Source organism: Rhopilema esculentum, chromosome 2, assembly GCF_057945365.1.
Source record: "Rhopilema esculentum isolate cy_ngs chromosome 2, ASM5794536v1, whole genome shotgun sequence".
Taxonomy (NCBI): domain Eukaryota; kingdom Metazoa; phylum Cnidaria; class Scyphozoa; order Rhizostomeae; family Rhizostomatidae; genus Rhopilema; species Rhopilema esculentum.
In genome coordinates this window covers 5,673,977-5,689,448 of record NC_142816.1, presented here as the reverse complement: position 1 = coordinate 5,689,448, position 15,472 = coordinate 5,673,977, and the positions used below count along the sequence as shown (strand labels likewise).

Here is a 15,472-nt window from a genome sequence, read left to right as displayed (position 1 = left end):
TATACACAAAGCAGAAGTCCTAATGGAATGCAAAGAGAGCTGGAAGTCTTTCAACTGAAATCGTTTTTGCGAAAGAAAAAAAAATATAAATCATGAAAACCATAAAAAAGCCTGGCAGAAGGGGTCTCTTGGGCTGATAGGTGGAGCGAAAACAAAGACTATTTAGCGTCTGTCTCTCGTACCCACTTATTGTTGTTTGCTACCAAGCTTTTGGAGGTAGTAGGACACTGAAAAGCTATGCTTATCGAGCAATGTCCTGGTTGTTCTTCTCGATGTGAGTACACCTCTCGATTCCTACGCATAGAATGTCATGTCATAGATTCGAAAAACAGGCCCTTGGATCTGTAGTCAGCGGCCCTAACCATCAAACAGACTGATTGCTTATTTCCATGAAATTGGCCTATTCAGTGATAATCTTCTTGTAATTATTATGATTATTTCGCAGCACTTGATATTATCAAATTTATCGTAACAGTTCAAAGGATTAACAGCCCGATGACTTTCCAGAAACTTGGGTCATGTGACCCAGTTGATATTTTTCCCTAACGTCAAGAAACAATAAAGATTCTGGTAGTTTCATTCCCATTGACCGTTTTAAAGATTTCCTATCAATGAAAAGGAATATTTTGGTCTCGAAACTATTTACAACCATCATGCACAACGCGGAAAATGGTCAATTTTTGTTCACTTTCTATAGAAAAATTTATATTATCTTGAAGCCCCTAAATTCGATGCGAGATAGCCATGCCGGAAGGTAATAAAACAACTTTTTTTCTAACATATTAAGAATCAACAACAGACTAGCAGTAACTATATTCTAAAAGAAAAACTACATAGTCAAAGACCGAGATAAAACATTTTTGTTTCAAGGGGGGTGGCAGCCCTGATAAATGAGTGTAACAATAGCCATTTTTAAGAATATAAAAGTATCTTGCCCATTAAACTGAATATTTGTTGCGAGGGGACAAGGCCCCCCTGTATCTCGGTTTTTGTATGAAGTGGCAAGGTAGATTTCCTTTTGTTTTATAAAGAGCAGCTGAATTAAGTTACTTAATCACCTCTTTCAGAATAAAATGATAAAAAGGCAGACAGGAAAATATTTAACAAAATGATGCCCTAAAGTTGAGCACCCTGAATCATCTTTATACAGATCAGCAAGATATTTTCGGTAATACGTCATAGAAACTTCTAATTAATGTCTAAACAGAATTATGTTTGTAAATAGTTTCACAGGTACCTTGTAAACAGAAGGTTTTAATCACTATTCTCACAATTATGCTGGTGGATACTATTCTTCCGAATTTGATGGCTAATGGCTTATAAATGTCATAATTTATTTACAAAAATTATGAGATTGTGGTTCCCCAGGCTGCTAAAAACCGAGTCATAACCGGGCAAGTTCCATCTCCAGCAATATGGTCCCTTCTCTTTCTTGGATTTCTTTGTCAGAGCTGCATATCAATGTTTTTCCTTCAGTGCCAGGAAACAGTAGATCGTTTCAGTGCCAGGAAACAGTAGATCGTTTCAGCACTGAAAATTTGTTGTTTGCTAATTTCCCTTCCTTGTTGGAAGCCTAAAGCCCGTATATCTGCTTCTTGATTATTTTGAACGATATAGTTGCACTAAAAGAGTAGCCTCTGCTAACTTAGGGGTCTGGGACACAGTATACTTATGAGATGACACCAGTTACCCTTTTTCCAAGGGATGTAGAGCTAGGGGCCCAGGAATCTCAAGAGGGTCAGGATGCTTAGTTCCTATTAGGAATGCAAATAACCCTTTCCTTATTTTAATCCTGTTTTTTGAGAATTTTTTTGGTAGAAAGGTAAAGAAGAAATGAACAGCTCTACGCGTTATGCTATTAAACTTCAACAGTGCAGTTTAGGACTAAAATCGAAATAAAGGAACAGCTTATCTCGTATAACTGTTTGACTATTGAGTAGTGGAAAACAAATATGAGCCTAAATCTAATCCCATTCTGAATCGCCTTGAAAAAACACGCAAAGGCAGGCAATGGCCTTATTGAACATGAGCCAAGGTCAATGTCCAGAGGAGAATGAATCTGTTTGAACAGTGTCAAGACATGTTTGAATGACAACTAGGTTATTTTTCTACTGTCAGATCAACAAGGAAGAGGAAAAGTCCAGATATCCAAATATATTTCCGTAAATAGATATTTCGCAATATTTTTCTTAGTTACGCTTGCTGATACAATATCATGTCTTCTAGGTGAACCTCCGTACAACGGACAGAAGATTGCCTAAGTTTTCCACAGCAAGAAGACAGCCCCCCACCCCCCCCCCCCTCACTAACTTCAGTCAAAAACTCAAATGACATGGACGGGATGTTGTGTCATAGTTTCAACCAAAAAACTGCAATAATGTAACAGTGAATTCTACTGTGGGCAAATACTCTATGCTCCTTTAAAGCTAATACAGACTGAGAACGTATCTTCGTAATAGAAGAGTCAAATGCTGCTTTGAATAATCAATTTGTTCAAAAGCAAAGTTAAATGTTAACGCAATTCTCTGATAAAGTGAAGGTTTGTTATTTAGTCTTTCTGTTTTTTGTAACTACGTCTCCTATAAGTCCAATATCAGATTTTTGAGTCACAATACTAAATTCACGATTTTTTTTATCCAAATGTACCGCTGTTACCCATTATCAGTAGCTTTCAGTGGTTGGGTATATTCCCTCACGAGGCACTGAATCGAACCGCATTTCGAACACTAACAATTTATAGCGTTTTATGTCGACAGTACACGTGCTTGCCTATAGACGCGAAACCGATATTGTTTGAGCCACGCAGAAATAATATCAAAATGTGCATTGAGGTTTACTTCGGTTATTCGCCTGCTGAGTTTGTGGTAAACAACAGGTCCCGTACGATGCTTACACGACCATACCAGTTCAGTTGTTGGCTAAGAATAAGTAGGGGCATCGCCAAAGGGGGTACAGAGGTGTGCGGTACCTCCCCCCAACATTTTGTTCGTCGGCACATTAAGGATCTTTGCCGGGCAAAATATGAACTTTGTTTACACACTCTGTTACCTTTTTGCAACAATTGTATCATGTTAACATTTTTGTGTAGTTGAACTTTCAAAGTATGGCGCTAGAGTATAAACTTTGAAACCAAAACGCATAAAAGTAGTATGTACGAGTATTCATCTTTTGACCACACCCATAAAGAATGAGACACGCCCTTTTTCGGCAATAATCACCTCTTCACCCCTCCAAACAATTTTATTGGCTCCGCCCCTGAGAATAAGGGACTGGGAACGGGTTTTGACGAATGGAGACGAGTTCTGCGGGCCTGCAGCTGCCAACGCAGTGGCCTGCGACAAGGACATTTTTTAGTGGCTTGTCGATCAAATGAGTCCAAGATTGTCGCAAAGTCTGCATCAAAGAGGGTATTATGACTCAAAGTCCGTGAACATCACGAGATAGCACTCTGGACACTTTCATTTGATGGGACGATCTACGTCAGAAAGTCGTTTGGAAAACTTTCATTTTCAAAGGAGAAAATATTTTTGTTCTTATTTAAACTTTGAGTCTAATTCTACTGATATTACCCTGTCATATTGAAGATTATGCAAACAGACATGTTTTCAACGTTCATTACAACTCCCTTCTTCCCCTTATCAATCGTTAACCCCCTTTCAGTTAGGTTTGTTGGTCTTGGTTCAAGACTTGTTTTAACATGACCATTCTCTTTCCAATAATTTCTAAGTCAATAACAAGCTTTTTATGGATACAACTTTTTTAGAGTATGAGTCAGAAGAATTTTGAGCGCCAGTTTCATTGACTAATAACAGCATTCCTGAGAAAGTTCCAAAACATTATCTCGGCTGATTTCTTTAATGATGCTATATTCAAGAAAGCCTTGAACTTGACAAGATGATCTGTGAAAAGCAGCCATTTCTGTCCAAATCTTGGTCCAAAGTAATAGATGCAGTGATATTATGCCGTTTTGATTCGTCTGCCAGACGTCAGATAGAATAACATATTTAGGTTTTTTGCCAGAAAATCTACATTATTGATGGCGTTGGGATAATCTGAGCATAGTTATCATTGAAAAAGAACTTTTTCACATTCATCACTTGATCTTAATCTACCCATGCAATTAGATCTTTAGGATATGAACGACATTGTTGAAAAACACAAATCGTTCGATCTGCGAAACACCTGCATAACACTTTGAAACAGATGTTATCTTGATAAAATTGTGATGTCCCACGCCCTAGATAGGCCTAGATAACATTGTATACACTTCGAGCAATTCTTGTTTGAAATCTCTGTTTTATCTCAAATCTTACTGTCATGGTTTTTATAAGCTCAAGGCACGAGTTATTTCACTTTAAGCATCTCATACTTAAAACGAATGTTACTGTTTTACCAGCCTGTCAAGTCATGAACTGCTCAATGCCGTTAAGGCAGATCTGTACATGCTTTGGGGTATAGGAATGAGCGGTTCTAAGTTGCAATCCACTCATTTTTTATAAGAAACTGGCTATAAGAAACGAGTACTGGACAGTCAGAAAAAAGTAAGAAACTTCAGTACTCGAAGCAAAAAGATTAAGAAATAATTAAATTGTATTAAAACTGAGAACAACGAAACTAGAATGTAAGACACAAGGGATAAAAATATACTCAGAACGGAAGCGAATCTCTTGACGTGAAAAAAAGTCACGAACATTTCATAACATCATTCATGACATCATAATTAAAAAACTCTTAAGAAACAGCGAGTATTGAAATTTCCAGAACATTGAGAAACTGGAGTACTCAACATCGACCTTCGTTTCTTATAAAAAAAATGAGTGTATGTGTCTTCACATGGGTGATCTCACAGATACTGCGACGGCTAGGGCGAACAGGCGAACAAGGAAAAGTCTTGAATAATTTCGACAATCAAGGAAGAGAGATTTCTTAAAAAGCAGCGAGCATTTTTAATTTTCGGGGCCTCAGGCAATCATGATAAACTTTATATGCCTACACCTGAATTCCTATTACTTCACTTCATTTTGGACTCTTGTCCCCAATCGTGGTCGTGGTCGTTGCTCGTTCCTTCCTTCTGCTCTGACGCCTTTTCCTGTTATTATAGAAAATATCCTACAACGTGTTGGAATGCAAATGAAAAAATGTTTGATTAAGAAAAGCCTTTAATTATTTCCTCAAAAAGACAAATTATATGGACGCGCTATTATTTTTGTTTTTCTTCTTCTTTGCAAATTTCTGAACGTAAGAACACAGCCTGTCTGGATTTTTCTAGAATTTTATAAAACCATTGATTCTCTCATTTTCTTCCCTCTTTGGCCTTTTATTAAGAAAAGATAATCTAGCCCTGGGCACCTGTTACTTCCCAAAGCTGTTCCTTTGATCTGTACCAAGCTGCTACCTGCTGTACAATGATCCTTGACTAACTGAGTAAGCTGTCGTTCTTTATACAGAATAGTTCTTTTATCATAGCTACAATATGTGGCACTGGTCAGGGCCGTCGAAAGGGGCGCGAGGTGGGGGGAAATTGCCCCAAAGCATCGAGGTTTATGGGGCCTCATTAAGTTGTGATGTGAATTGCATTTTTAAAATTGAATCAATAAAGTAACAAAATTATGCTTGAAAATAGTACAAGACATTGTAAACCAGTGAATGAACTTAAGCTAATCTAAAGGGCGTGGTCCCGAAAATTTTTGGTTTTGCCCCAGGGCCCCCAAAACCTCTCAGCGGCCATGCCTCTAGTATCCATGGTAGCCAAATTTATGTTGTTAAAAAATGTCAAATTTTACTGCAAGTTACAGATGCATTTGGAGTGTTTCGTAACCTTCTTTAGCAAACATAAATCAGAATTTCAGCTTGCTGGAATGTTTTTTATATTCAATTCCCTATTCTAATACCCTCTAAAATATATTACACATTGAATCCCTCGAGTTTTGGCGTTAAACTTATAGATTATATTACAAAAATTGAGTAGTTGAAGTTTATGTCCGATTTTCTTATTTTATTTATAATTTATTCATCATATTTAAACACAGAAACCCTATCAGCTACTAAGTGCGAAAAAAGTAAAGATTAATTTATATTTAATGCTGGTCTTCCTAGGGATCGTGTTTCGGGATCGTGCTTCGGGATCGTGTTTCGGGATCGTGCTTCGGGATCGTGCTTCGGGATCGTGTTTCGGGATCGTGCTTCGGGATCGTGTTTCGGGATCGTGCTTCGGGATCGTGCTTCCTATGGTTGATGTTTATAATGCATTGGCTCTATATGCGGCGACGTCTGTTAAGAAGGAATTCAAATTTGGTGAATCGCCAAGAAATTGGTTTTTAAAGTGACGAAATGGCTAAATTTTGCAACCGCGAGGAGATAACCGCCCCCTCTCTGTGCCCCGTAGTTAAGAAGTTTTTGAATTTATGCTTAAACTATCTGTTAAATTATATACTGAAAATATGCAGAAATAATATGCGAGATCATTTATGTATATTTGATACTTCGCGAGGAACAAGCACCTAAAGGGGAATATTACTATACTTGAAAACTTTAGTCAACAATCATATAAATATTTCTCTTTTAGTGTATGCAAATGCCTAAACATAAAGCTTTTAACTGTATTTTATCAATTGTGAAATCCATAATGCATGCAATCTTATTATTAAAATAAGATTTTAATATAAGATTAGCTTTTTCGCTTACACAATAACTGCTCAATGTTTGTTTAAATATTTGCAGATTTCTGCAAAATAGAAACACCTTCTTTAAGATGCTTTCATCGACAAAAAAGAATATCATTGTCCGGTGTAGAAGGTTGTGAATAAGAGAGTCCGAAAATGCAGCTCGTATCGGACATGCTTAAAATCTCGATTGCTCCAATTTCTAGGTTTGCTTAAAAAACTTGCGATTGTTGTCAAAGTCACTTCGCTCCCAATTTGACGGGGGTGACAGCGTTTGTAGTAGATTTTTGTGAATGACATTTTTGTATAATATGGCATTGCCTACTATCGCAGAGATTCCAATATCCATGAGAAATACTCCCCCCTTACGTCAGTGTTCTGTTGTCACCATTATTCTCAAATGAATGACCCATTTATTCCAAATACATTGTAAGAAGTTGTTTATCCTTTTTTGAGAGAAGTTTATTAGAGAATGCGGCATATTTTATCGTATTTATAAAAGTCTTAATATCACTTATGCTATTTAAATGTGGGAAAATGGCTGCCGTCGATATCTTCCCGTCTTTAGATAACATTGGAGACATAAACCTGAATGAAAACCTCAACTCTAGACATTGCTACCGATGTAGTTGGGTGTGAATGTTCTTATGTTTTTCTGATTTGTAACCAACATTAGCAAAAGTCTGATTTTGTAACAGATTTATTTGCGCCTAAGATAGATCGTTATTTACAAGGAAAGGAAAACTAAAACTTTGTTAACTATGTATGTTGTGATTCCAGCAAAAATAACGGCAATTTTGCATTTGATTAATTAGATCGGAAATGGAATAATTATCTAATTTATGTTGAAAATAATGTTTATACTTTATGGGTTTAGAACAAAATTATTATAATCATATTGATAGATTCAACTATTTGATAACGCTTTGTTTTGACAAACATAAACCGTAGCTTTGGTTGAAACTAATCTCAAAAATTTTTTATACAATGGAGTCGATCTTGCGTAATATAAGTTCTAAAAGTTGATTTAGTTGCGTTTTCTGAAATGAAAATAGTTGGCTATCTGTTAGAAACATCCACAATATTAGTTTATAATTCCAGGTCTCATGGTTGAATAACTTTCAAGATAATAAAAATACTGGTGCACACATGCTTCATAACAAACGTGTATGTTCCACAAATGTTTTATTAAAAGAAAATCTTTTTAATCACATACTATGTTTTCATTAGAAGCGAGTTCCAGCAACCTAGTAGACTGGAAATGAAGTTTTTTGCGAATAAATTTTATTTTTATAATTCAAAGTAGCAAATATTTATTGAAGTGGAACTTTATTGGTTCAAAGTGAAAATGGTTTCAGTCCCCCTTTAATTTATCGCATTTTAAAAAATATGGCAGAGCGCTGGAATCGTGCTTAGGGTATTGTTCAGCTATTGTTCTCGTTAACCAATCCACAACGAGACAGATTGCCTTTAAAGAGTTATCAAAATTTGTTTTTCAAAAGTTATATACTTGCCGACTAATTTTCAATGAAAGGTCGTGTTTCTTTTCGCCAATCAATAACTAATTCTCGAATATGTTTGTTCCTACAGCTCCCTTGCAACAATGCCCAATATCTTCCTATGTTTATCAAGTGTTTGCAGCTTATTGACTTTCATGACAAAAATATGTTCAACTTTTACTTAAACATTATTTCATATAATTTTGTTTTGTTTTAAGGGTTGTTACTGTCAATATGGAGCAAAATTACCAACATATCCCTAAATAAGTCGCTGTTTCGTTACTACAAATACATCGAAAGACCACCAAGGGAAACATAAGAAAATCCAGTAGTAAGTAATTTGGATACCTTGTCTGTTTTGTTTTCAAATCATAGAGCCTGAATTCTGCATATTTTTACAGAGCCCAATGCACAAACAAGCACAAATGGGTATCAAAAGAGTTCAAATACAATTTCTAACATGGCCTTCTTTTAACTTCTGAGCTCTAGAGTAAATTCGGCTTTGTAAGTTATATTTTGAGTCTAGCAACATTTATATAAAGTATTTGGTCTTGGTGAAAATGATGACATCATTCTTTCATTCATTTCATTTTCATTTTATAATATTTATACAGGTTAAAAGTTCATACATATGTTTTTCAACCTGACCTGTTTAAAAGATTAAAATAAGTTATATATAATGTTATAATACTAGTAACAAAATAAATTTTCCAATCAAACCTAATTTACAATATTTAATAATACTAAGGCTATAAAACGATAAATGGCCAAAAGGCTTTTTCTTTAATCTGGAATGCGTGAATTTCGTTAGGTCTAACATAGACACTCCTTTAATGCCTAAGAGATTGTTAGGCTGGAAAAAAATAATCTCGAATAACTGGAGAAATAAATAAATATTTGCTCACTGGAGACACACACTTAAATCTTACCAAAATAATGCAATTTCATTGTCAAAGTGAAATAGTCCTATGGCTTTTTTTCAGTCCGCGCCATTAACGCGTTAAACCCGCGTTTTAACCGCGCCACAACTACGTACATGTTAAAAAAACTTTGCATTATTCTCTGATTTTTTCTCACGATTAAAAAGGTCAATTTATTTTAGTCTCATATATTGCAGCAATGAATTTCAAGCATATCCAGGCATTAGAATTTTAAACACAATTGAAAGAGCATTATATGCAACCAAGGGAAAGCCAATTAAATTGACCCTGGGCCACTTCAAATTTACAACACGTACGAAAACATCAACCAAACATTAGCTGAAAAAAACTTTCACTTTTATACACAACATGCATTTACTTTCAAAATTTCAGATAAGGCAAGATAAAGTCAGACAAAGGGCTTTTGGCTCTGGGTAAATCTGAGTTAATCTATATTAAGTTGAGATCATTCCAGAATTCAAGGTCTTTGCACCTAAATTTTATTTGAAGTGGCCTGATCTGATGATTCTTGAATGCTTCTTCCCTTGAGTTTGATTGAGCTTTTGTTTGTCAGCATGAGACCATTCTGGGAAATCCTTTGCTGGATCATTCTCTCACACAGTGTGCGCCCCCACATAACAGACCAGCCATTTCTGCTCCCACACCCGTTGGGCACAGACTCCTGCTGTCCATAAGAAAGGTATTTTTTCGCATGGATAGTTTTAAATGCTCTCTAAAAAGCTTAACTCAGAGAAGAAATTTTAAAAAACATTCGTCAGGTTCAGCTAATTTAGAAAGGAAAAGGAAGTTTTCAGTAAACTTAACTAACATATCGCCCTGGAGACAGAAAGCATGAAACTCACATAAATTTTCTTGAAAAAAATTCAATATTACTGTCTTCAGCAATTAATTTCTTTAGAAAAACCCAAGGTACAAGACATGCTAAAGAATTAAAGGGTACAAAACACCCGGGCCGTCCTCGATTAACGTGTTTCCAGTATAAAAAAGCCAGCAATACCAAACACTGAAGTCTTAAATGGATAGTGTGGATCTTGTTATTAATGTAGCAATTTCAGTTTCATCTGCAGTAAGATAACTACTATGCTTATGAACATTGACTGTCCACATTTATTGCTAGGGATGATCGCAGATTTTTCATCAAGACCTTCCGATTTAAAAATGCCATGAAATACACGTGAAAATCACTAGATTATTCTTTCTCCATTTGAAAGGCTACATCAAACAAACAAAATTTTTAAAATTCAACCCATAACTATCAAATCAATACTAATGTAACACAAAATTGCCCATATCTGTCCTCAAAAGCTGCACTAGTTGCATATTTTATTCAGCAAAAAGCAGAGAGTCAAACAGAAACAACAACTTCTTAACTACTATCTAAAAAGCAATAAAAATGCTCAATTCATAATTATACCCACAACGATTCCACAGATAGAATATTAGATCACGTTAATAACTCTTAGAATATCAGCTTCATTACTAATAAGCTATATCGAATACAAAACAAAGTAACGCCGTGGCGCAATTTGCGATTAAAACCAAATTCTATTTAAATCAAATCAGTCATGTGTTCAGAAGAATGGTAGGACGTGTGACGTCACGCCGTTTACATAAGTATATTTCAATCTAATATATCTCAGGAGCGTAGTGTTAAATCACCAGCATTTGAAGTCTTGCAGCCCCAAACAATGTGAAGAAGGAAAGGCCTATCTAAAAAGCAGAGGAAATCGGTTGGAGAGTTTCAGAATGGGGCGATTTCGGAACCTTAACAATATGAAGGCCACACAAATATAATCAGCTTAGTTTTCAATTCACAAAAAGCTGCTCAAAGACGGTTGCTTATGCATTCTTTGATACCAAATCCTAATAAGTGCTACCTAAAGCAAAATCGATCCTATTGACTTTTAATAAAAGTCTTAGGATCCTTACAGTTGTTTCTACAATAAAGGTCGTTGAATGCACTTGATAGTAGAAATTGCATAAAAAGGAACATTCTAAAACCATGTTAGGAGCATGGGGTGTTACCAAATGGCGCCTATCGTGAGGTTAAGCTGAGTTAATCACCACCCCAAGTAGCTTATCGAAAAACTCTTGACTCCATGTTGAAGGGAAGGCAAAGATAATACATTTGCTCCACGGCAGACTTTCATCTTGCCATGTCTTTAAATGGCCAGTTTTCTTTCATCCCACAAGAATCTTCGCATTTATTTTGCGATTACTAGCTTAGTTTGTCCTTAATATCATATGTACAACAACAAGCATTTTTACCAAATCGTGACGGTTACAAGCTTCACAATTATATCTGGTAAGGGAATTATATCAGGTAATGCCAGCATGTGTCAATGAATTTCTCTTTTGAGGTGCAATCTACCTAACATAGGATGGTTTGGTGATAAACAAAAGAGGTATTGCAGCATCTTAAACACCCCCTAAGTACTTCTCGATATTTTCTTCAATTATTTATATAGCTATAAAACGAAACTTATGTTTAATATAAGTATAATGCTCTACACAACAGACAAGATTAAAGTTCAATAAGATGCTTTATCATATCTAAAAACTCGATTAAAATTGAAAATAGAACTCTGGGTAGCCATTAAGATATGTCAAGGTGTGAGCTAAAGATTTTCAGATCTTGAATAAGTGGAGAGTTGAATATGTGCGAGGGGATTTGAATAAAGCTTAAAACGGTGTGAAATCGTTTAAGAATAGAGACAGCATTTCAATGTGAAATTGATAAAATGTCCACAATAATGTCATGAAAGTGTGGGTTCAATGGCATGGGTAGTCAGAATAATGCTAGACAGAATGTATGGTCATATTTTGCCATTCATTGAATCAAGGTTAGTCTATTGCTATATAGGCAAACAGTATCAGTAGTATACGAATCTTACCTTTAAAAAGATATACTCGCGAGCCTAAATATGCAATGTTCCATGTCCTTCAAAACTTTCACGATCTTTGACAAAGGCCTCATAAATGTGCACTTAAAGCGTCACTAAATCATTTTGACTGTAATACTAGAACAACACCAAACTACGGTATTTGATAACCTCTTCAAGTTATAGCTGCGAGACATCATCCCAAACCCCACGTGCTAAGTTTTCTACTTAATTGATAAAATATTTGAACTTAGCAACCTTTATGTGGGAGAATTGAAAGGGCAGGGATTGTTCAAAATATCAAAATCTATACGATTTAGCTAATAAAATGTGTAGACGTTTAGGGTGCCTAACAGGTGGTTTTTTATGCTAAAAATGTTCTTCCATTATTGTCTTTTAAGGTGTGAAAGAGTTTTTATACGGGAAATTTGCTAAATAAAAAATACTTACAGTAAGGGGTGAAAGGGAAGTGATTTGAAGGAAATCTTCAGGGTTGAATCCTGCTTTCTGCTTCCACTGAAAAGATCGTTCAGTTGTAGAATGTCAATGAGTGTATATTACGGCATGCTAGCTGTTGATAATAGAACTCCACCGGACCTATGGCTATACACAAGAAATCATGGGCAAATTGCTATGCTATCTATGTTAATATTTGATTGACAACTATTATGATTGAACCTAACCAAAATTGAAACCAAAATGCAAATCATGATGATATCAATAAAGTGAGCAGCATTTTGCTGCAGTAAAAACAACCAGTATTTGTAAAGCACGAAGTCCTTGCTAGCAAGGTTACGAGAGTACAGCGAACCTTATGAAGAAGTTACCATCGCTTCGTCGATAGATGTTACTCAAAGTGTTCGTGGTTTATGATACCAGGCTCGTCTTTTTTCGATAACTTTCTTTCCTTTTCAGCTTCCTTCACCTTTGCATCTTCTTTATCCGTAAGCGTTACCAAAACAATCTATGGGAAATAAACAGACATAAGATTTAACCTCGCTCCTTGCCCTAATGTGTCCATTTTGATGTCGTTTCTGCAATTTCGTAATAAGCAGCGGTGTTATAACTTTCGCGTTATAAAAAGGGATTCAGATCAAAGGAATCTTTTATGTCAACAGCAAGTTTCTCAACGAATGAAATGCTTAAGTATTAAACATCGGATAGGGTATTTTCAGAACACACAATTGTGATCGTGCAAGGGTGGCTCAGAGCTTAGGGTCACGGGCTACAGATTCATGGTCTTAGGTTCGAGTCCTTGACATGACCAAACTTCCACTTCAAAGTCAAGAGATTCGCCAGCTCTCTGCAAATCCAGGCGTAGAAATCATTAGGTGTGGTCACATTAAGAGGAAGGCCCAAGGCACTTCTCAACAAGCATCTGTAGCTTCTCGGTGTCCTAAAAACTACCGTCTGAGGCTAGATAGCAGTGGTGGATTAAAGGAGGGGGGGGGGCAACTAGGGGCAGTTGCCTCTCCCTCATCGAGCTGAAGCAAGTCTGGTGCCCTTTTTTTGGAAACAGTTTGGCACAATTATTGTGAAAATTTCCTTTAGAATGTGAATTGAGAGTCTTCTGTCATACTCTCGTCTCAAATTTCTGACAATTTTTCAGCGCCCGTACTACAAACTGCCCCTCCTTCAACTTTGCTCTGGATCCGCCCCTATAGGTAGAGCAAATATGGAAAACGTTGCCTAATGGTCGATACTAGTTTAGCGAAATGTGAACTATATAGCGGTATATAAGTTTAAAGAAAAAAAATCATTTATAGTGAGAAGAAAAAGAAAATATAACGAGAGGATGATAGTACTGACATTATTAGCGTATAGGAATACATACCCCTCCAGAAGGTGACTTCATTTCAGCTTCAAAGTCTTCTGAGCTCTGCCTAAAGTTGTACCTTGCTGGGCGAAATTTTCGTGGCAGAATTGACCAGAAAAACCCTTTGTAATCAAAGAGAAGCTTGGGGTCGACATCGTCTGGGTTACCGGGACCTAAAAAACCAACAAAATCTGTTTATTTGCCATTGAAGACAACAGATTTTACTCAACTCAACATGCAAGGTACAGCTTCTGGCAATGAGGTAAAATTATTTAGGTAGAGATACGTACAATCTAGCACGTGTATAACGAAGGTCGTGGGCTCTAGAGATTCACCCCTGGTGGCTCCTTCGACACCCCCAAAAACATTACTGCACATAATGACTAACAAGTACGAGGATTGAACTGTGATTTGGGTCGTGGACTGCAGACTGTGTGTCATCCGGCACCTGTGTGTCGAATATGACCAAACTTTCGCTGAGAGTGATGACAGTGGCCATCTGCCTATAAATCCGGGCGAGCGTATAATCACTTCGAAAGGAAGGATCGGGACATTGCTCCCTATAAATCCGGACGAGCGTGTGGTCACTTCAAAAGGAAGGACCAGGACATTGCTCCCTATAAATCCGGGCGAGCGTATAATCACTTCGAAAGTAAGGATCGGGACATTGCTCCCTATAAATCCGGGCGAGCGTGTGGTCACTTCGAAAGAAAGGATCGGGACATTGCTCCCTATAAATCCTGGCGAGCGTATGGTCACTTCAAAAGGAAGGACCAGGACATTGCTCCCTATAAATCCGGGCGAGCGTATAATCACTTCGAAAGGAAGGATCGGGACATTGCTCCCTATAAATCCGGGCGAGCGTGTGGTCACTTCGAAAGAAAGGGTCGGGACATTGCTCCCTATAAATCCGGGCGAGCGTATGGTCACTTCAAAAAAAAAGGACCAGGACATGGCTCGATAAATAGCTTCCCAATGACTTAAATCTTCCTTCGGAAGCTAGGTAATAACAAATACAAATGACCAACCCGTTTAACCGGTAAGAGTAACCCTCCTTAGTATTAAGAGCCTTCACAATACTTGTTTTTCAATGTTACTTTCCACTACAAGTTTTCGCGATTTTGCAGCACAATGTTTGCAATGTTAGACTAATTTCCTTCGTCTAAAGATTTGTAAATGAACAAAAATTGATACAATAGAATAACGATTTTGTATAAGAAATGAATATTTATTACAACGTTTCGAGCATAACTCTTCATCAGGTAAAGAACTGATGGTAAAGAAAAGTACTGACCTGATGAAGATTAACACTCGAAACTTCGTAATAAATATTCATTTCTTGTACAAAATCGTTATTCTATTGTATCAATTTTTGTTCATTACTTCACGTACAACACACACAACTCCATTGACTATCAATTTAAAGATCTGTGACCTGGTAAGAAAAACTTCAGACACTCGACAAACTAACATGAAAATACAGCGTTTTGCATCCGTATAAGAAAGAAAAAGCGAGACTTACCGAACACCCAGCTGAAGATGACACCCGCGACAAACGTAAATGTGACTCCAATAGCTGCGTACCACAGATAGGAGATGCTGTAGAAACTGGCTAGGTTGGTGCTGAAATGAAGTGCAGGATTTGATAAAACTCCGAGGTTTCTCAACAGAT

The 15,472-nt window shown here is 36.7% G+C and overlaps 1 protein-coding gene across 1 annotated transcript in view; it reads right to left on the bottom strand.

Annotated features, from left to right (window-relative positions):
* Window positions 1-10,465: 10,465 nt before the first annotated feature.
* The window catches only part of LOC135695387 (sodium-coupled monocarboxylate transporter 1), a 19,982-nt gene continuing 14,975 nt past the window's right edge, over window positions 10,466-15,472 (bottom strand). Inside the window, exons 12-14 of the mRNA XM_065214461.2 lie at window positions 15,323-15,423; window positions 13,819-13,973; window positions 10,466-12,948 (exon numbers count right to left, since the gene is read on the bottom strand). Coding sequence (XP_065070533.2) covers window positions 12,832-12,948; window positions 13,819-13,973; window positions 15,323-15,423 — 373 coding nt within the window. The 3' untranslated portion in view covers window positions 10,466-12,831. The remainder of the gene's footprint in view (window positions 12,949-13,818; window positions 13,974-15,322; window positions 15,424-15,472) is intronic.